Source organism: Passer montanus, unplaced genomic scaffold, assembly GCF_014805655.1.
Source record: "Passer montanus isolate IOZ18808 unplaced genomic scaffold, ASM1480565v1 scaffold9, whole genome shotgun sequence".
In the NCBI taxonomy this organism is placed as follows: domain Eukaryota; kingdom Metazoa; phylum Chordata; class Aves; order Passeriformes; family Passeridae; genus Passer; species Passer montanus.
The window spans coordinates 9578602-9600767 of record NW_024374367.1 but is presented as its reverse complement, the minus strand read 5'-3'; the positions used below and the strand labels follow the sequence as shown (position 1 = coordinate 9600767).

The following is a 22166-nucleotide window of genomic DNA, read 5'->3' as shown; positions in this document are numbered from 1 at the left end:
ACTGGAAATTCTTCAGGGCCAGGTCTGTGCTTACCCAGACATGGTGCAAAGTCACTCACATATTTGTTGTGCTACATAAAGCACTCACTAGGTTGACCCTACAAATCCATACACTTTTAAGAGTTATGTCAAGGTACGTTTTGCTTCCATTATTTCTTAGATCTCAAAGAAGCACTGCCCCAACCACTCTTCCCCTCTTAGTAAAATAAATCACAGCATCCCATCCTTCCACTATTGAAGTCTGTGGGCACAAGCTCAGACTTTGCATACTTTTATTTGCCATTAGCTAGCTACTCCCACACAGAGTGAACCTGGACTACTTTCATAGTCACCTGCATAAATGTTTTGTCAAACCACGAAATTGCAGAAAAAAATGAATGAATGACCATTACAAATCCATTTGGGCTACATCATTATCATTTCAGACTACAACCAAATCCCATTTTCCCTTTGCAAATTCAATTTCCATCAATAGCCCCATACATCAGTGGCTGCTCATGTTTGTGGACTCATTTTTTACATTAAAAAAAATTGAAAGATTACTGCCAGTGTAAAATAGGCAAACTGCATTTTCAATTCCCAACACATGTGCTTCAGGGGGAAAAAAAGAAACACAAGGAAGGGGAAGAAATGCAAATGACTGCACTGCTATCAGCTGTGTATTACCCTAGTGACATTAACATACTTCATATCTCTGGTTGCACACTTCAGATGGGGGGAAAAAAACCCACTACATTGCCATTCAAATAAATTCTTTTATCATTTTACTGAATATTAGTTTACTCTTTAGGTTTCTATTATATTTACCCAAAACAAAGCAGGGATGTGTCTTTCCACATATGTAGTTTTTATCTAATTTGGCAAATTTTTTCCCATGACCAACACGGATAACAAGCTAGATTTCAGGTGCAATGCTGCTTTCCAAGTAACAAGGCAAAAAAAAATAAATCCAAAATTTAAAAAATACCCCCGCATACTGAAAATGTTAGACAACTGCTTGGTGTGCCAAATCCCTTCCACCCATTCTGTGGAGCATCACAGATCAATGATGTCTGCAGGAGCCAATACTCTAGACTTGTCAGAAAAAAAAAAAAGTACTCCATCATTATTACAGGTACCAGTACATTCAGTAACCGGCACTGAATTTCAGCATCTGTTCTGCATGGATAATTCAGGCACGTGTTAGCTGGCCACTTCTGGTAAACACTCATTTCATTTGTGATGGGCTGCAATGCAACAGAACAGCTCTTGAGGGAATTGGAGCAGGCAGGTAGTTCCTGCCAATCATTTCAAGGGTCTGTTCTCACACCAACAGACAGAAAATTCAGACACAACGCCAATTAGTGCTAATTGTAGTTTTCTCCAAGTCCCTCTGCAACCAAAGATGACAGAGACTTCATATGTGCTTCTTAACGTAAGTGGCAACACTAATTTTGTTCACTTCAAAATCCTTTTTGAACACAGAGCTCTAAGCTTGATAAATAACTTTACCAAGTTTTCAAATGGCAGAAGTACCTCTCTTCTAAGGGATCTACTCAAGTATTTTTCTTTACCTCAGCGTCACAGCAATCTGAATAGGAAATGGTTGTTCTGTAAGTTTTCACGCTGCATTTCCCTAAAAAAGAAGGCTGTAAATCTTCAGAGACCTTGACAAGAAGAAATGGTAAAGTGTCTGGTGTGCACACAGGGCCCAAGGACCTTCTCCAGCAGTGGGAGCACCCAGTGGTGCCCAGAGCAGGCTGTGTGTGAAATACCCGTGGGCACAGCACAGCAGCAGGGCTGCTCCAGCACACACCTGGAGTTTCCCTGCCTCCAGCAGCCCCATCTTCATTCCTTCCCTGCCTGCACGCTGCTCTGCAGAGCTGCAGGAAGCCTCCCCCACACACGTAGGATTTTTGATGTCAGGAGCTGCTCACTCAGGTTCTCCTTCCCTCCCCGGCAGGCAGGATCTGCTCAGCTCTACCAGAGCTGCCCACAGCTTCCTGAAGGGCCGTGCCAGGAAATCACAGACTGAGCACAACAGAGCCACAAAGCCTTGGGGAGTTCAGTTCAGGTTAATGCTCTCATACCCATCAATGGGAAACTTTAAAGGCAAAGGTTACTGGAGACAAACACAACCTCAATGTCTCCAGTGAAGTATTTGTATCATCTATGAAACGCACAGTGAAAGATAATTATGGCTTAAAAAGGACATTTTGGAAATAAGTTTTTATACCTCAGTTTCATACCAATCCTACCAACAACACAATCAGTCTAACCAGATTCCCTAATGTCCATCCACCCAAGCAACACATACAACTTAAGACCAAAACTGTGTTTGCTGCCAAGATTTCATGCCTTAATTCATTGTATGTTTAAATGCACACATCTACAAAACAAATGCCATGTCCACAGACCACAAGCCTTAAAAAAAAAGTGAAATAGAAAAATGTTAACAATTAATTAAACCAGTTCTCATTACCTCAATTTCCATCTGCAATTATAATCATTTCCCATTTAAAATATCTACCACATTTTATTCTTAATTAAAAATTACATCCTTGCAATGAAGTGCAATATGAATTAACAATTCAAATGTTATCTATGCAAATTCGTTAGTCCTTTGATTTTTCCTCCATTTATGCAAAGTCATGTATAGGTTTATTTTTATTAAGCTTGTATAACTTCACTCAACATCTTCTGCTCTGAACTCTACACATATTTGAATCCAAGGACGCAGAAATAAGTTGTAAATTACACAATTTCTTTTCAAGTCTCATACCATTCATTTGAGAATCAATACATATATGAAGAGGTGTCTTTCCTAAATAATTAGAAAAAAACACTGTAATTTTAAGATTCAAAGACATTTTAAGTTTCCAGTGGTTTTGACAACAGCCATTTCTTCAGGCCCTGCTGTGTAAAGCCACTGGAGAAATTACTGTAACACAACAAAACCCCATCTCTAAATGAGCTTTGCCTGCACTCAGTTCAGTGACTCAACTCCTCAACACGACTCTGCCCTCGACTCTCCCACAGGCATCTCTGATCCAATTTGGTTTTATCTCCCTCAGCACTGTTTTGAACTTTTACCCCAGATTTAAAATTTCTCCCTGCTTCATCAGCCAAGAGCAAACTCAGACTCTCCAAGTGAACAAACCCAAAGCCTTAGAATGCCAATTGTTTGCCTACAGAGTCTGTTGATTTCAAAGGAACTCAGCAACAAAAACAGTAACTTTTTTCTAAGTCTACACCTTGAGAAGACCCAAGAGTTTAAAACCCATTTACCAAGAGCATCATTAGAATAATATATTGAGAATTACACATCCTAACCTTGACCAATCACTACCTTGCCCAAAGCCACTCACACCCCGTTCCAGCAGGAAGCACACGGAGCACAGGACCAGCTGAAACTGTGCCACACACACACAATGAGGGGGGATTTCTCAGCAAGGATCAGCCAGCTCCAAGAAGATGCTGTGACTCCGTGTTCTGGCTCCCCTGCCAAGAGAAGGCATTCTGCAGCTGGGAGAAATTAAGGCATCATACAGTAAGCTCTCTTCAGCTGTGTGGTCGTAAACCGAGGTTATTCAGGATGGCAATTAGCTGTGTGTGCTCAGCAAGGGAGCAAGCAAAGGTGGCCAGATGCTGCACAGATAAGATCCACACACAGATTATCATTACGCACCAGAAGATGAATTTTTCAAGGTCCAGAGGGCAGTGCAATGGCTTTAAACAGAGTATATACTTATGAGGCAATTAGATGTGTGTCAATGTGAGGCACAAGAAAAATGCAGCAGATTGCAGCAAGATCTGCAGTTTACCAAATTACAAGGACAGATCTTGAAGTCAAATTATACAAACACAATTACACAAATTACACTGTAACCTTCAAAGGAAGAGGTCTTCATTGTATTCCAAAAGCCTCATTGTGTTTTATTAATAAATTCTGGCAGGACAAAGTTTGAAGTCATGCATTTATTTCAGTGGCTAGTTTAAAACCCTCTTTATTCAATGATTTTTTCTGTCATAATCTCCTTATCTAATTTAAACAGAGTGCATTCTCTTTCTATGAGTGTAATTTTCATTTAAGTTGTTATAACTTGTGCACAAAGGAATATGTCAGTTCAGCTCAGCAGCTAATACATTCTCCTGTGCTATTTGTGAGCAAAAGTAGACCATTTATATACCCCAATATGAGAGTCACTTTTTTGTAAAAAAGGCCAGATAGCATCAAGCCCCACATAGCACACCTGGGAGAAGTCACAGGACATTTTTACACAAGCAATTACTCTTTTTTCTTTCTTTCCCAACCTGCAAACACTGCTTGAGAGAACAGCAACCAGGAAGAACTAAGATCTGAAGCAGTTCCCTGGCATTGTCTATTCCCTCTCACTCTTTCAGAAGAAAGCACGTATGAAGTCTCTGTCTCCCCCTCCAATTATGTCATTTGTCCTCTGCTAACTCTTATCCATGTTAAAAAAAAAACCCTTCTATCCAAGATTGTAATTGGAGGAGCTTTAAATAGCTAATTTAACCTTGGGAGGATGTTCATTTTCACCAAGCATATCTCTCCAATCTATGAAACAGACAAACCCTTTCACCTGAGCATGCCATTCTTTAATTGTGGCAGCACTGTGAGATAATGCATTTCAAATAGTTGATCAACTCTGGGGGAATACGAATGCCCAAATATTTAACAGACAATGAGGCTTTTTAAAATGAAAACTCAGCCTTGTGAAGATGGTTATTGCATGATCAACAGCATCCCAATACCATCACACAGAGACAATTTATTCTACACACCACAAAGAACTGCTTTTTCAGAAACTAATCAGTAATTCACAGCTGTATCATTTTTGATCTGTCTCAGGCACTGCATATCAGTTTACCAGCTCACAGTCTCTCTCAGAAGAGGTTATCTGATTAAAGAGAAATGGAAAGACTACTGCTATTCGTCCTCTTAGAAAAATTCCACCAGCTCAGTACCAATGCTGATTTCATGAACCTCCAGAGCAAACCAGATTCATGCTGCATCCAACCTTAGAGAAGCTGAAAGGGTCAAGGTGTAGCTGTAGCATCCCCTTGGTCAGAGATCCTCAGATAACACAGAGGAAAGGCTCCTTTGTTCTCAAGTGTAGCAGTGGTCCGATAAGACAGGTGCATCCAAAAGGAATTCAAGCCATTAAAAGGAACAAAAAAAGACTCCCTGGAGAATACACACTTTCCCTTCTTCACTGTCAGTGTACTCATACTCAGCACTCTAAGACATTGGGACCCCTAAGGACATCTGCTGGCAGGATAAACATTGCCCACAAAGATACCAGAGTCCTTCCAAGCTACCTGGGATCCACTCAGTTCAATCTGTTGCTGTGCAGCACAAACTTCTCCTTGTCTTGCTTCCCAAGCAGAGAAATCAGGCAGGTACAACTGCCAGGGCAAGAAGGCCTGGCTGCTCTCTCACACTGCCTTTACACAGGGTAAAGCAGGAGTAAGTCTGGCTATTTGATACCTCAGCTGAGCTAAGCACAACAAGCTGCAGCATAGAGAATTAACCTCCTCCCTTGCCAGAAGAGTGAGAAGCCATCCTGGGTCAGTCAGCCTGGGCTGCATTTACCTGGGCACACACCTGCTCATCCTTGTGCAGCAGGTCTTGAAAGCACCACCAAACACTTGGCCAGCACCATGCAGAGCCAGAGTCTGGGAGGGAAAAAGCACAGCCACCTACTCAGAGCTTCTCATCCAAACACACAAGACACAGGAACATAAAGAGCCAGAACAGACTCTGTTTTATGAGTATACTGTGAAGAACATGGTCCAAATAGTTCAAGTTCAATTAAATTTAATTGCTTCTAAACAGGAGTGACTTTGGTCAACAAGAGAGCAGAGGAGTCCAGTTTGCCAGTCACAGGTGAGAGGTGTTCACACTGGTCTTCACTGCAAGGATGGGGTATCCCATTCAGCTGTGCTGTGGCTGTCAGATCCAACCCCAGAAATAAAAGCTAGAGCAATTCAACCAGGTTCAACATCCTGGAACTGATGGAAATGCAGACTGTGTTCTGAGAGGTGCTGGTTACACACAAGCCAACTTAAGGTAATTTTAGCATGTTTGTTCAGCTTCACCATCTCAAATAACAGCTCCAGCCCAGTCCACTGGTGCCCTGCTCAGGGATATGGGAACATCAGGAGACCCTGAGATCTTCAGGGCCAACACAGCCCATCACTCTTCAAGGTGTGCTTTCTTCACAGTAAGGTTCAAACCTGGACACCAGAAACTATCCTGCCTAAGATCCTCCAGTACAAAGTCTCCCATAACCATGATAGAGTTCAGACTTTTTTTCCACAAAATTAACATCAGGTCCTTTCAACTTGTTTATGCTTGAGCAAATCACTTATGATCTGGTATATTATGCCATGCAATTTCCTTATATTGTCACTTGCAGAATTCTCCCATACTCCACAGTGAGAATTCTGGGCCTCACAAACACCCCTGGGATGGCACCAAACAGAGAAGAACTAGGAAAGGAGTGACAAAGAAAAATACAGCTGAAGTTGAGATTAAAATACATGTTAAACTGATTTTAGAACACCAGTGTATATTTTACATAGACTCTGTTACCACCGTTTCTACTGCTTTTTCTTGAAACACTAAAGAAAACGTATAGTTGGCAAAATAGAGCCTAGACAGAAAAAGGGAGAAATCTGGCTGTGAACATGATTGTCCAAATAGCTTGTTTCTTCACTGCTTTCCCTCATTGCAAAAAACGTGTCCATAGGCATCAGTGTTTGAAAACAAGCAATCTCCACACATTTCCCTTCCATGACACGAGCTGCCCAAACTGATGAAGCAACATGTAAACTATAAAACATCAATGCCACTGTAGCTTTTCAGGGAAGAAACTGCAATGAAATATCATTGTGCTCTATCAACGTAGCCTGTGGTAGATAAGTTTTTTCTTGTCAACATTGCAATAAATCATTCACCAGTCAGATTTCATCTGATGTTGCACCATCACACTCAAGGTAGAAATCTCCGCTGCCTGAAGGAGGACTTTTTTCAAGACCAAAACCAATGCTCCTGTGTAACTAGCTACCTGTTTCTAGGTAATGTAGCCTCTCCCCACCACTTCAACCCTGGTGCAAAATTAACAGGTGTTACTAGTTTTTATTTGGACACTTACAATTCTGGCTTCAAAGTCAACAGAAAAGTAACAGCAAAAGACACCTCAGCCAAAGGAATCACAAGGCCATCTGCCTTCAGTATCACACACCAAAGAGGTTTCATGCCCTAAAAAACAGCCTCGTTACTTGGTTGGACAGGACTACACTTATTTAAAAAAAAAAAAGCCAAACTGATTATGTGATGGTGTCTCTAATCATGGATTCCTACGCACATTATGAGCCCCAGTGAAAAGTCACTTCTACTACTGCAGTATCTGCTGAACATTTATTCTGTTCCATATTCCACCTACTGCTTTACTAATAGAAGAAACCTATTCTGTTATCAGACAGTGATCCAAGAGCATCAGAGCATCCTCCTTCCCAGAGATGGTAAACACCTGAGAAATCAGGTCCAGGTGTCTGGAAAAGTGCTCCAGCTGCTCAGCTCCAGGGGGATGGATGACACAGTTACCCACAGCCATGCACCCAGGAACCCAAACTCCTCCTGCAGCCCACCCAAGGGCAGGGCAGCAAACCCTGCTGAGTGCAAATGCCCAACTACACCAAGGAGGAACAGGGCAAAGAAGGGAGCCCCCATTCCCAGTGGGAGGGCTCCTGCAGATGGGAGGCCAATGCCCACAGCAAGGCCAGCTCAGTGCTCAGGAAGGCAGCACTGCACCTCCTGTTGGGTGTTGGTTTTGCAGCCAAGGAGAACAAATCAGGAACCCACATGGCAAACAATCAGAACCACAGAGCAGGGACCATCAGAGCAAGCCATTAGTGGAAGACAGACAAGAATGAAAGGAAAAAAAATAGCAAAGCAGCTCTCTGAAGTTGTTGATAGTTCTGAATAACATACAATTCTTCAGTCTAAGGTATCTCCATGAGATGCTGCAAATACTCAAGACACTAATATTGCATTATCCTTAAAAGTGCAGCTGAAAGGTCTCTGGAGCTCTTTTTGGTTATACATCCAAACCCACAGCATTAGTTCCTTCACAGCCACCTTGGCACCACTGCAGTGTCATCCTGGCAGGCAGGACAGCAGAGTCACATCATAAAACACAAACCGTGAGCAGGCCTCTCACAAAGCACGTGTGTACAGACAGCAAGGGCAGGCAGGAAGCTCCAGTTTTTGCTGATGCTGCTTGTATCAATCACAACAAAAGTCAATGAAAGGCGCCAAGGGAAGCACTGGATAGTTCATCAGCTTTCCAAAGCAGACAGGGCACTACCCCTGGCTTTGGTCCTTTATTTCACCCAGTACTGCATGCCCCAGCCAGCCAGTGGAAATGTGTTCACCAAAGCCATGTATGTCATGTCCACCTCAACAAGAAAAAAACCCTTTCAGTAAGGCCCACATGCTTCAACACAATGTCCAAGGAATCCAGCTGAAAGTAGCAAACTCCAGAATGGCCTTTACTACACAAAGAGAAGCAAAAAGGCAAATCAGAAGCAGAGACTGTAAAAATCAAACTGTAACGCCTATGTCTCATAATGTACATAGTTTAGAAACACCTGGTTTTGCAAAGAAAGAGCACTGCTTCATTATACAAATGAAGTACTCAAAGCCTCAGTTCAACTGAAAGCACAACTGTCAGGCACATCAATAATTCTGCCCTGCTCTTCAGCTTTTTAGCAAGTGAACTTGTTACTAACAGGGTGCAAATGAGACAAGTTAGAGTTGTTACTCATTGACAGTGAGCATCTCACAAACCTCATCTGCCTCTGCACCCAAAATGCCTGATTGTGTCTCCAAAATACAGAGGCGAAGGGAATGCAATCTCAAACTGCAGGAATGAAGAGTCATTGATCTAGACAGAAGTCAAAACCATACAGTGTGAAGATGTAATCAAGACTACTGTGAAATTATAACACTCCTCAGAGCCAATGAAAAAAGTTCATTTTCTTCCTAAGTTGGCTTTCACCTTGGAAACTAATTGTTGAAAGAGAAAAGGTCACACTGCTTAATAGCATGAAATAGGGAAAACAGTACATGCAGATAGTGCTTGACATGAAGTATTAATTACCTTTTTGGCAGAGCATCTGTTTGTGCTGTGATGTATTACTCTGTACACTGAGCCATGGCTTGGGATTCACTTAAGGTAGGTGTCACTGGTGTGTGGACAAGTCACTTGTACCTTACATCCCTGGATCCCGGGTGTGCTTATGGATTTTTAAACACAGCTGGTTTCTTGGCACATAAACGTGAATGGCTGTGTGGTTTTAAGTTATTGGTTAACTAATTAGCTGTTGCTGTTTTGTTACCAAATTCAAGAAAACCACACACAACTCCTATGCTGCCTCCAAGGGTTAAGGAGATGTGCTCTTCATCATGTCATCTAGTTACTAATTATGTTTTGTTCCTACAAAACACTACTTCAGCTGTTAAGAGAACAGGCTCTTGCTTTGATTACCAAGGCAGCCAGATCTGCCTTTTTTGCCCTTGGTTTGCCCTCTTCCTTAACTCATGAACATACCTAAATCAAAGCAAGTGGAAGGAAAAGAAAAGGTGAGAGAAAAATGAACCCAAGAAATTAAACTAACAGGTATCTCATAACACTTAGGCACTTCAAAAGAAGGTCAAACAGGAAATGAGATTTAGACCAAGCAAAAGGTTCTTGTATTCGGAATTAAGCATTCCAGGAATTCTTCAACATTTCTTAAATTACAAGAAGCATTGAGCAAGATCACAGCAACCCAAAGAACCACCTGACAAAAATACAGGCATTCACCTTTCCAGCAAACCACCAAGGATGATTTCCTTGTCACCCTGATCACCCTGTGATCAACTCCCAAGAGCAGCAACACTTCCTCTTTTGGACATTTCATCAGAGCACAGCCTTTAGGTATTTTCTCTAACATTACATGATGGCTCACCATTGCCTTACCTGGGAAGCCCCAGCACTGCTGCACTGTGAATTCCATGTTGAATTGGACTCAGGGTAATTGTTATTGCTGGCAATCTGCTGGCTGTGGGGTAAAAGCCAGCTGACAACACAACAGCTTCTTACATGAATTGGCATAACGCAGAAATATCCTGGCCAAAGACTGAAAGCACAGAGACCCAGACTCTGCTTTTTCCACTGGAAGTCATCCCTGCAGATCACTGCCCAAATGTGCCAGGGAAAGCCTGAGCTACCTTGCCAGTGCAGGACTCCAGGGTATCAGCATTCACTGCAGCCCCCAAGATATTTTTAAACTACTTCAAACTGCCAAGTATTTTTTACTTCATTTATTTCTCAGTGATGACTTAGCGTAAGTGCTTATTTTTAAATCATATTTGACATTTTGTTAGGTACATTGGAAAATAAACCAATTCCTACATATGCAAAAATTAGGAATTAATGAGGCCTGGCAATTATCTTGACGGAAAGAACCAAGTGACTTAGTTGAACATACAGAGACTCACTTAAAAAAAAAAAGTCTGCTCTAGTAGTTAAAAAACAAACGAAATTGCTTCTTATTGATTTTAATTTAGGTTGAAACACTAGCTGTCTCTCCAACAAAGCCAGAAATGGAAACAACTATAAATGAGTACAAGATGTGATAAGATAGACAGATTCTTAAGCAATCGAGTATAGAGATGACCTCCAGTTTAGACAGTAGTTAAAATATGATATCATATGTATGGATCAATAAATAAGTTTTCATTTGTCTCAGCTCCAAAAGCTGGAGAGCTACATTCTCTTTCCTTTAGCAACTCTAAAATGTTGTCCAATTAAGCTCTGGGTTTTTTTTTTCCTTACAGATCCTCTAGATTCTAATTTACAAATAAAATCAAGAGAAGCAATTAAATGTTTAGTACTATCAGCATGTTTCCCCAAGTGATGCACATGTGGAACAGAATAGAAGTAGTCCAATCTTGATACAGGAGAATGGGTTACAAATTGAAATACGTTCCCATTACCATTACTCAGAGGCTTCACGCTCCAGCAAGTCCCAGAATCAGCACCACGCTGCCCATCCCTGCACAGGAGCCTGCACCAGCTCTGATCCACTGCCATCCAGCCTCCAGAGCCAGCACAGACACAGAGCAGGGCTCAGGGTGCATGGGAAGGGTGTGTGCAGCACAGAACAGCACTACAAGGGCCTTTTGGTGATGGCCATCCAGCCCATCGTGTTAAAGGCTAATTAAAACCTTCCTGGCAAAACGCCTGGTCACTCTTCTCTGCTCTCCAGACAGCACGCACTGCCAGGGCCTGCCTGAAGCACACCAGAGCATCAGGATCAATCAAGCATGATTTATGATCCTTTCAGCACACCAGAACCTGAGCCAACATTACCTGGTAGGTACACATCAGGTTTTCTCTGTTTTTTTGTGAAGGCTCCTATATTTGGAAGGCAGGACTCCCTCTCTCTTTTTGTCATAAATATCTCTCCACTTTCTTTGCATACCCCAGGTTCTTCCAAGATAACATCAGCTGAGGGAGAATGGACTGTTTTTTCACTCTTTGATACATGAGGCTAATCAGACACAATCAAGGTAAAAAGCTAAAAGCATCCAAGGGAGGTCACCTGTCACAGCAGAGATGGCCACGACACACAGAGTATCACCACACAATTTCAGAAAGCTTTAAGCATTCCCCCAAACACAGTAACACCATACCTCATCAGAAGGCTTCAAGCCATACAGAGTAACACAAACCACTTCAGAAGGCTGCAAGCATCTGCCCCTCGTGTTCTTTAGCCCAGCCTTTTATACCCCTCACGTTCATGCAGTGCACCTGTGTGCCCTCTGCTGCCTTTGGTGGTTGGGCAGTGCCCCTGGGCACTCCATGGCTCATTGCTGTAATGCTGCTCACAGCTGTGCCCACTGGGGATGAGGCTGGGCCAGCCCCACTCCCAGTGACCCCAAACTGTGTCCCTACAGCCACCCTAATGGGCACAGGATCACAGCCACAGAGCAGATCTAAAATCTTGCAATTTGATACATGATGCCAATCAGACACAATAAAAGCATTCAAGGGAGGTCACCTGTCACAGCAGAGATGGCCACGACACACAGAGTATCACCACACAATTTCAGAAAGCTTTAAGCATTCCCCCAAACACAGTAACACCATACCTCATCAGAAGGCTTCAAGCCATACAGAGTAACACAAACCACTTCAGAAGGCTGCAAGCATCTGCCCCTCGTGTTCTTTAGCCCAGCCTTTTCTACCCCTCACGTTCATGCACTGCACCTGTGTGCCCTCTGCTGCCTTTGGTGGTTGGGCAGTGCCCCTGGGCACTCCATGGCTCATTGCTGTAATGCTGCTCACAGCTGTGCCCACTGGGGATGAGGCTGGGCCAGCCCCACTCCCAGTGACCCCAAACTGTGTCCCTACAGCCACCCTAATGGGCACAGGATCACAGCCACAGAGCAGATCTAAAATCTTGCAAACCCCACAACATCCAGTCCCCCCACCCACTTCCAGCAGAGGAGGAAAAGAAACACTTTCTACCAGAACTAGCAGCACCATGAACAGTACCAGGTTGATGGACAGCAAAGCCTCCCCCATTTCCAGGGAAATGCACTGCTCCTTGGGATTGCACCACATTGCAACACACACTCCAGGTGTCTGATGGAGCTCGTCTTGGGTCAGCACTCCAGGCTTTCTACCAAAACCAGCAGCACCATGAACAGTACCAGGTTGAGGGTATGGACAGCAAAGCCTCCCCCATTTCCAGGGAAATGCACTGCTCCTTGGGATTGAAACACATTGCAACACACACTCCAGGTGTCTGATGGAGCTCGTCTTGGGTCAGCACTCCAGGGGGATAAGTGTGGCCAGGAGGTCACAGGCAGGTCTGGAGCTGTGTGAAGCCTTCAGTGTACCACAACTGCCAGAAGTCAAAGCCTGAGTTACCATCCTTAGATAGCTCCATGTCACCTGGACTGCTAGGGGATGCACGGATTGCTACTCCCTTAAAACTGTTTGGCTTAAAAAGGAAACAAACAAAACCAGCAGAAAATATCTGAGACACTAAGACTGCAGAGGACTTAAGCTTTTCTTTCTATTTCTAAAATTCCCATTATAGCAGCATTGAAGCCATATTAAAAAAAAATAAAAAGGGGTAAGAAAATTAATTTGAAGAGCTTATGAAAATAAAGTTAGAAACGCTAAGAATCAGTGATCCAGGCCACATCCACTGAACAGCAGAGTATTTTGTTCAGCACTGTCTCAAATAATGATCTAGAAGTCATACTAGGCAAACAATCAACCTGAGCCTCCTTGCTGTGCCAGAAAAATAGGCCACTGAAAATCCCTGGACAAACAGAAAGGGCAAAAGCATTGCACATACATAATATGAACAAGACCAGTGTTCAGTTCTGGTGTGCACCTTTCTAAAGAAAAAGAAAAAAGCCTAGAGAAAAGCAAAAAAAACCCCAAAATACTCTTACAAAAATTACTCAAGGACTGGATAAAAATCTCATGACAAAGGGTTTGTGAGGCTCAGGTCACTGGGTTAATCAGGACATTGTAACATGGTTTTATCCTCTTGTGGAAGTACTCTCATGGTAACAAAATATCAGAGGGCTCTTTAAACTAGCAGAGAAAAGTGAAACAGACAAGAGACAGTTGTTAAAGTAGTTGTATATTCATAGCCTGATATTCAGTAGCTCAAGCACCACTTTTTTGGTGGCTTATTTATTTTGGTAACAACTTTTTTCACAGAAAGAAGTTTGGGATAATTTCAAAATGGGCACCAAACAATTCCAAGGACTGATACATATGATAAAGCATCCTCCAGAAAGCCAGAATTTTAATGGATAGATGGGACATCTCTGCCTCACCACAGGCAGACTCATACTAGGATGTAGTTTTGCATTTAACCACACAGTAAAAGAAAAACTTTCAGAGAAGGATAAAGACAGTATTAAAACAGCACCCCTCTGACACAAGGCCACCCAAAGGGAATATTGACAATAACAAGCACAGTTGTATTTCAGAATAATGTCATGATGAGGGTTATGGGACAAATCCTCCCCTGGTGAAAGCTGCCACAGCAGTCGTGCCATGATGGTGTGCAGCAGCTGAGGCTCTGCCATTGCCCCAAGAGAAGAAATGACAGAACTTGCACATTCTGCACCCCCGGTTTGCAAATATAACAATGAATTAATTCACAGTAAACAGGAGGGAAGCGCTTTGCAATGCATAAACAATGTAGTAAGAGACAATTTAAAAGTCACAGTTTCTGAAACTGCTGTCACTGAGCACAAACTTTTAACACTTACTTAAATAGCTAAAACTGTACAAAGGTGTCACTTCAGAACACAAACAGTTATACAGAAACCATATAATCTGATGCAAAACCCTTGGGCAAAGAAGGAAAAATAAACAACTAATTTTAGAACCTGAACACTCCATTAGCACTTCTCACCAATTAAAATATGATGCAACTGCTGTCAACAGGCAAATTTTAGTTGCATTTTAAGCATGGATTTAAATACAAAATACACAGGCTACTGCAGTGTAACGATAATAAGCCAACTACCTACAAGTACAATGGAGGCCAACAAGAAGAGATTTTCACCTGGTTCTCTCTGCCTATCCAGTGAATGGATGCAAGGTTTAAGAGACAGACACTCTGCACAATCCCTCATTTCTACTTTGACTGCAGTAAATCTATACCATAATCTCCAGAAGTCTAAAAGCACCTTAGTAATCTAAATGCCAATGAAAGTCTATAAAAATTTAATCCTTAAACTCAATTTTGATAGCAATGTAGATCTGCACTTAATTATTTCAAAGTTACTAGGCATCTTTATTGTTTCCACAGGTTGGGAATGGGGAGGGATGGCCGGACACAAGCCTCACAAGCTGAGGCTACTAAATAGAGGTTTAATAGAAACATATGTCTAAGAAAAAAAATTCACTAAACTTGCCCTAAAAAGCTCTTTGTCAAAACCTATTTATTTTGAGGCATGCATCACGAACTTCACCACCTCCTAAGATACAAACCAAATTATTGTAAAATCCAGAAGGGGAGAGGGGAGGTGGGGAAAGAGAAACAAGATTATTCAGGAAAGCATTTCTGAGCGCACCAAACAAAGGCAGAAAGTGGTTCTCAGTGATGGGAGTTACTTTAGGGACATTCTTGTTGCAAAGAAATGTACAGAGCAAAACAAAGTCATTTGCTTTCAGTTGAAGACATCAACACGGGTCAGGACAGAACTGATTTTATTTAGCTCTGGAAAAATTACTTTTACAGTGCATTGGCACAACATTGCCATCATATCCTGCATATTCAGTGTTCACCTCTTGTTATACTGAAGTCCTCTTCCATTCTGGGACAGCCATGACAGCCATGACATTGGTCATCACCCAGGCTGACAACCTCTCCAAGGAACTCCAGGTCTAAGACTTCAGACTGTTAAAAAACAATAATCCAAGTAGATATTTTTATAGGAGCAAGACAAGGGCAAGGCACTGCTTTGGTTAAACCAAGCATGATAGCATTTCTATGTCTCTTGCAAGGCTCCTGCAAGGACAGAAGATGGAAAGAGTGAGGTGTGGGAAAACTGAACAAGTCTTCACTTTGCCTGCAAGAAGTTATCAGATAGCTTTCCTTCCCTGTCAGCAGAATAAATTGACTCCCAACAGAACTTTTAACAGCACTCTGTCAGAGAGACAGGCACATTTTATTTCAAAAAAAGAACAAAGCAGCTGCCACAAGACCAAATAACATCCGGCATTTTGCTCCTAAATACCACTGCAGCTCTTCAGGGCTCAAGGTTTCATTCATTACATTGCTGCAAGCAGAGAAAAGGATTTTTCAAAGGAGCTTTCCTAAGCTAAGCATCCAAGTCTCAAAACACCTATATTTTCTTTAGAAAGGTCCCCACACTATGAATGCAAAGTCCCACAAAGCAGGCACTGGACAGGATAAACATCTATTGGGCATCACTGCAGCATTTATGCATAGAAAAACTGCAACACCCACATCAATTGAGATTTCATGTGCCAGTACTGCTGGCAGGTGCATGATGCAGACATGTTTTAAGTTCTAGAAAATTGTTCATCATTATTCAAATGACTTGATAATTAAGAGCACTAGCACTTCAACTCCCAAGCAAACTTGGAGATGCATAACAAAACCACATGAAAAAAAAAAACAAAAGGCCATACAGCAACTGATTTACTTGAACCATAGTTCACTTGAATACTAATTCAAATTGCTGTAAAGTGAGCCATTCAGTGTAGCAAAATAGTGACTGCATGAACTCCTGAGCTCCCTTACTGCCCTGTGCCTTCACTCCTCCTCCAAAGCAGGGAGTTTATTCCCACCACTGTTCCCTCCAGCTTCCCAGCAGCAATATCTGGGGAAAGGAAAAATGAGACAAGAACAGCAATATCCATGGAGTATCTCAGCAGCATCATTGCTGTGCTTGCAATCTGCTCTCTAATTCATCTGTTCACTTTGAGGGTGGGAAGAGATTCTGCTTAGGCCACAAATATGTGACAGCTCAAGGCATAAAGCTGGAATCTGCTGTGTCCTGGCAGCTGTGCCTCAAGAAGATGAGTGCACATTGAAATGCAAGCATTTGGAGACACAACCAGTGCAGCCCAGATTAATTCAAAAGGACACTTGTCCTCACTGAAGTGGGCTGTGATCACGTTGGAGCACTGGAGGAACTATTAGCACCACTGAAAGGAAGAAACCAATTTTGACTTGCCCTGGGGCAAGGAATCTGTATCCTGCAAAACAGGTAACATGATCATCAGGGCAAGACACTGAGTAATGGAAAAGTTATTATTCAGCACTCAAGGATCATTGTTCTGTGCTTTTCTTTTTTCTCTAGAGGTTTATGGACACACAAATGTGAAAACTAGTTGCTTTCATCAAAAGTTATTTAGTTGGGCACCTTCAGTTGGCCACACCCCAGGTGCTTTTGCTTAGGATGAAAGAGTGCATTAATGCACATAAGGATCATTTTTCTGTGCTTTTCTTTTTTCTCTAAAGGTTTATGGACACACAAATGTGAAATCTAGTTGCTTTCATCAAAAGTTATTCTCTAGTTGGGCACCTTCAGTTGGCCACACCCCAGGTGCTTTTGCTTAGGATGAAAGAGTGCATTAATGCACATCTTCCTTCTCTGCTTTGCTTCCAACCCATACAGGTGATCACAAAATTGATACTCCCTGGAGGAACTGGGCTGTACCTGGCAATCTGTGAAGTTATGTTCCCATCAACCTGTGCAAGAAGATGCAGATCCACAATTTTCACTTGGAAGAAATGCTGACATGAGTTTTACCTCACGAAGAAGGGAAAACTTGATAAAGACATTTAGACACCTAAAGCAGCAAGCAGTCCCCAGAAGGAATATATAAACCATAAATTAACCCATATGGTGCATAGCTAAATCCTCAGTTGACTCCATATTTTTAAAAACATTTGCCTGATAAGCTTCCACTTCCTAAAATACTTAAGAATTATTTAGAATTAAACTTAAAGTAGCATGGCACATAAACATAAAATAATCACAATTTCATCAACACACAGGAGAAACTCTATAAAATTGGAAGCACAATAACTTGGGCTAACAAATTAGGCTCATTTTTTAGTAATTTCTCTGATTAAACTTATATATTAGCTGAAGTACAGTGTTATTACTAGACCCTTAGGCTTCAGAGCACATCATGCCACATGTTCATTTGGCTGCTAAAAAGCAGCAACCGAATGATTAGCACTTTTTTCCAAGGACAGTTGAGATTAATAGTTTGAAGTCATTCCTTAATTTAACCATGAAACTTGAACATTTAAATTAGAGTCAACTTTAATAACATTTATTTCGGAAAACTGTAAGTATGTTAGTCCTTGAGCACTGATTATAAGATGGATAGAGCTGTTAGCTGTCTTTTCTGTAATTGGAAACAAATTCCAACTATTAAACTTACAGAACTTGATAACAGTACAGCCAACACTTGTCCCTGCAAAGACCGAGAAACTGGGAGTGGAACCATCACCCTGCTGAATTTATAGGTGATTTCCAGTGATTTTTTTAAATGGAACCAAGCAGGATCTATTTGTCCCACAAAGATTTCCAGTGTGGATGCAGGTGGGACAGGTGAAGGACACAACATCTCTGCTTGACTCACAGAAGTCCATCACTGCTCTAAGACATCCCTTTTCTGAATAGGATCAGAACCCCTCACATCCTCCTTTCCTAGACAAAAAAAGAGAGGGTATAGGGGATAAGAGAGCAATATAAGAAATTCTAACTCATACACACAGTCAAAAAATCCTCCTTGTTCTTCCAAGCAGAGCAACATCCTCAGCCTGGATATGGGCTTTGTAGATATTGCAATATGGCTGAGGGAATTCCAGTTACCCTCAAATTGTGCTTTCTTTTTCTTGAATGTACTAAAATCCTTTCATTCTGTGATGCCTCTTCCTCCCTCCCAACTTTAGGAAGCTCCTCCTCTGGCTGCTAGCACAGACAGCTCCTGTGACTGCTTGAAGACTTTTGCAAGCTGGGTCCAGGCCCCGCTAGCCACAAGCCTGCTAAGGGACAGCAAAGCTCTCCCTGGATTTCCCCCCCAGGAAGCAAATCACAAGCTCAGCTCTTGCAGCCTGGGAAGGCTCACTTGACTGCCTTTATCTGCAAGGACTCCATTAGCAACTTCCTGTAACATATTTTGAAACAGCGCTGAAAATAAGGGATAATTAAAATGTACGAAGTGTCATCTTCATAAAAGCCACAGGACTAAATAAAGTCTTGGAGGGCCCTCTCCTGTACATTCCGTATTTCTCTACGTGCACAATGCACCTTCCTCTGTAAAATCTTCACTAGACAAAGCCAGTCTTCTCTGTGCCTTTAGAAATATCTGAAGTAGTATTTACTTAGTTCATAAGGCACAGCTCACAGTGTAATTTTTCCTCCAAGCAGAAGACAATTACATGCAAAATTAACTCTCAGTTCAGATCTGTGAAGACTCAAAATCCAAAACCCCATTTAGGCAGTTACCAGGTTAGCAACAATTTGATTCATTACCAAAGAGCTAATCTAGACTCAAGAAAATCACTTTGATGTATGCATCTAGCCTAAGAAAAAATGTAGCAATTGTCATTTCTTAGATGACAGGAATGTCAAAGAAGAGCTAAGAACTGCACAAGTGTGTACCTTTTCTTTCACAAAAAAATACTTACTCTCTCTTGGCAAAGAACCAAGAAATCAGATAGTAAGGCTATCACCTTAATGTTAATATTTACATCTTACTGATGTTTGGTACTGTGAATTTAGATTAATAAGCAAACAGACCCCATGCAAACAACCTCTCTTACCTTGCCTTGGTTTGATTTATTAACCAATGCAATTACCAGTGACAAGCCCACAAAGCAATGCACTAAACAGTTCAGAAAGAGGAAAACCTTACCCACATATTTTTTTTGCCAGAGTGACTCCTTTCTCTCACTGCAACCAAAGAAACAACAACAAAAATACCTACTTAAACAGTGAAGCCCTATTACAACACTACTAACAAAGAAATACTGCAAAGACTTTATTTTCTACATCGTTCATTTATTGTTACTGGACAAAGAAAAGAATAGCTTTTATGTTTCCTCACAAAGTAAAGTGATTTGCAGGGGAGAAAACAAGTAGTGACCTCTCTTCCATTTAAAGGGAGCTAGATATGAAACAGAGGGAAGAATTATGCTTACAAATTAAAACCAAGCAGACAAATACCTTACTTCTTTAAACCTCTCTAGAAAACGCTTTGAAAAGGTACAGAAGCATTTATGGTAGATACTAAATGGTTAATATCCGGCCGGGATTCCCTGCCAACACAAATTCCGATGATTTGCCATTGGATGTTGTCAGCACCAATGTCCTGTTATAGCCCACAGAGATCCTCCCTGCAGCTTCCCTGCCTCGGGCATCTCTGAAGTGCGGGATCAGAGTCGGAGGCTCCCCGTTCATCGGGATGTTTCGCTCAGCCCTCGCTGCACGCACAGCAGCTACTGCTGCTCTTCAGAGGAAAGCTCACGGGAGCCGGCGAGCACCGAGGTCGAACATGGTAGCTCTGTAAAAAACTAAAGGCATGAAAGCCTTTCTGGAAAATAGTTTGCTTTTCAGGCAAACCTTTAGGAACGATCAGCCCTGAAACATTCCCGAGTATTACACAGCTGTTTTATGGCTTCTGGCATTAAAGAGTTTACCAACACTCTGCAAGCGTCCTGCTACCCCTCTGCTTGCATCCATCTTCATATTCGAACCATAATGCAAATATTAGCTGGTTCAAACGCCACTGGTCTAAATCAGCAAGTCATACAATACTGTCATATTAAACCAACATCAGGGCTTGTTTTCCTGCAGCATTCCTGGAGCCTGCCTTCTAGATGTAATTACTATACAATATATATCAGAACCAGAGAGAAAAGCATCACTCCAAGGGCTGAAATTGAGAAGAAATCAATACAAAGAAGATAAATGTTTCGTCAAAAGCTGCAGAGGTATTAACCCTCTCCCCAACTTAGTTGCTTTTTGCTTCAAATCATTTTACCATGTGAGAAGCTGCTGGAAGGAATGGGATGGGTCTATCTGCTTAGCTCTGCATTTGGTGTTAGGAAATAAAGGGTATTCCAGAAAGAAAAATGTTTAAAAAATGAAAAAAAAATACATAAGTGAAAGTTGCTGTAGAACCTGAGAATGTAATTATTCCCTTAGACTCTTGCACACCTGGCCGCGGCGAACAACCAGGGCAGCCTCAGGAGCCCACGGCAAGGACGGGAGAAGCCGCGGCTCCCTGGAAGAGGGACCCGCGCTGCCCCCGGAGCCCCGCACCGCGCACCCCCCGCCCCATCCCCGCCGGGAGCGAGGAAGCCCAGGGCAAAATCAGCCCCTCCATCCCTGGGGGGGCTCCGGGCCCTTCCCGGCGCGGCCGCGGACCCCGGCGGGAGCGCGCGCGGCCGCGGGAGCGCGCCGGGCGGAGGTTCTTCCCCCGGGCCGGGGCAGCGGCGCGGCCGCGCGTCCCGCAGCGGGGCGGGGGAGCGCCCACCCCAAACACTCGGGCCCCGCGGCTCGAGAAGCGACACGCAGGCACCGGCCGTGGGGTTCGAAGCGGGGGGAGAACTGTACGGTGGTCGCCGAGTGCCCCCCCCGCCCGCGGAACCCCTCTCCCGCGGGTGCGCGGTGGTGGCTGCACAGCTCCGGTCCCGGTGCGGAGCGGGCGCGCAGCCCCGCGGGACTCCCCCCCCCGCCCTGCCAAGGTCAGCACGCGGCACGGCGGGACCCCCACCGCGGACACGAGTGGGGTGGGGAGGGCAGGGACCCGCGCAGCGCGAAGTTTCTGCCGGGGGAACCGGGTGGGCTGCGACGCGGGGTCGGAGCGCGGAGTCACGCTGCCTTTCGGGGCGGCGAGCGGCGGTCCCGCCGCACAAAGGGAGCTCCAGGCAGCCCCACGAAAGAAGAGCGGCGCGCAAGGACCCCCGCACCGCGCCCGCCCCGCGCCGCCGGGCGCTGCAATGCACCGGAGACCGGGGACACCGCGCCGGCAGCGCGGAGCCGAGCCCCGGCTCACGGCCCCACTCGCGGGAGAGTGCTGCGGAGCGGGAGGAGACCCAACGCCGGGGCCGCCCCGGCAAAGGGGCCCCCGCCATCCCTGGCGCATCCTCCGCGCTCGCGGGGTGCCCCGCCGGCTCCCCACGGGGGTCGCGGACACGTGTGGACGAGGCACCGGGAGCCCCCCCAGCCGCCGCGCTCACTCACCGGGGAAGCACACCACATCATGGAGCACGGAGCTGGTGATTTTCAAGAAAAAGATCCACCAACACGGTTGCAGTAGCCTCCGCATGTCCAAAGCCGCACATCGAAAGGGGAAAGGGGCTAAAATAATTAACACACAGGGGGAGGGAAAAAAAAAAGTTTCTCCCCGCACCCCTGTTCCTGCGGGAGAAAGCGGGGGGCTCCTGCTCGCCTCCTCTACGGGGGAGAAAAAAAAAAAAAAATCCCTCCAAGCGCGGGGCAGGGGGAGGACAGCGACGAGCGCCGGCGGGGCGCGGGGACCCCCCCGCGCGGCTCGGGGGCGCGGGGCGGC

The 22166-nt window shown here is 43.9% G+C and overlaps 1 protein-coding gene across 1 annotated transcript in view; it reads right to left on the bottom strand.

The window, feature by feature from the left end:
* Nucleotides 1–21988, bottom strand: part of PTPRG (protein tyrosine phosphatase receptor type G) — a 392251-nt gene extending 370263 nt beyond the window's left edge. The window contains exon 1 of the mRNA XM_039734146.1: nt 21839–21988. Within this exon, the coding sequence (XP_039590080.1) occupies nt 21839–21923 (85 nt within the window). The 5' untranslated portion in view covers nt 21924–21988. The remainder of the gene's footprint in view (nt 1–21838) is intronic.
* Nucleotides 21989–22166: the final 178 nt, after the last annotated feature.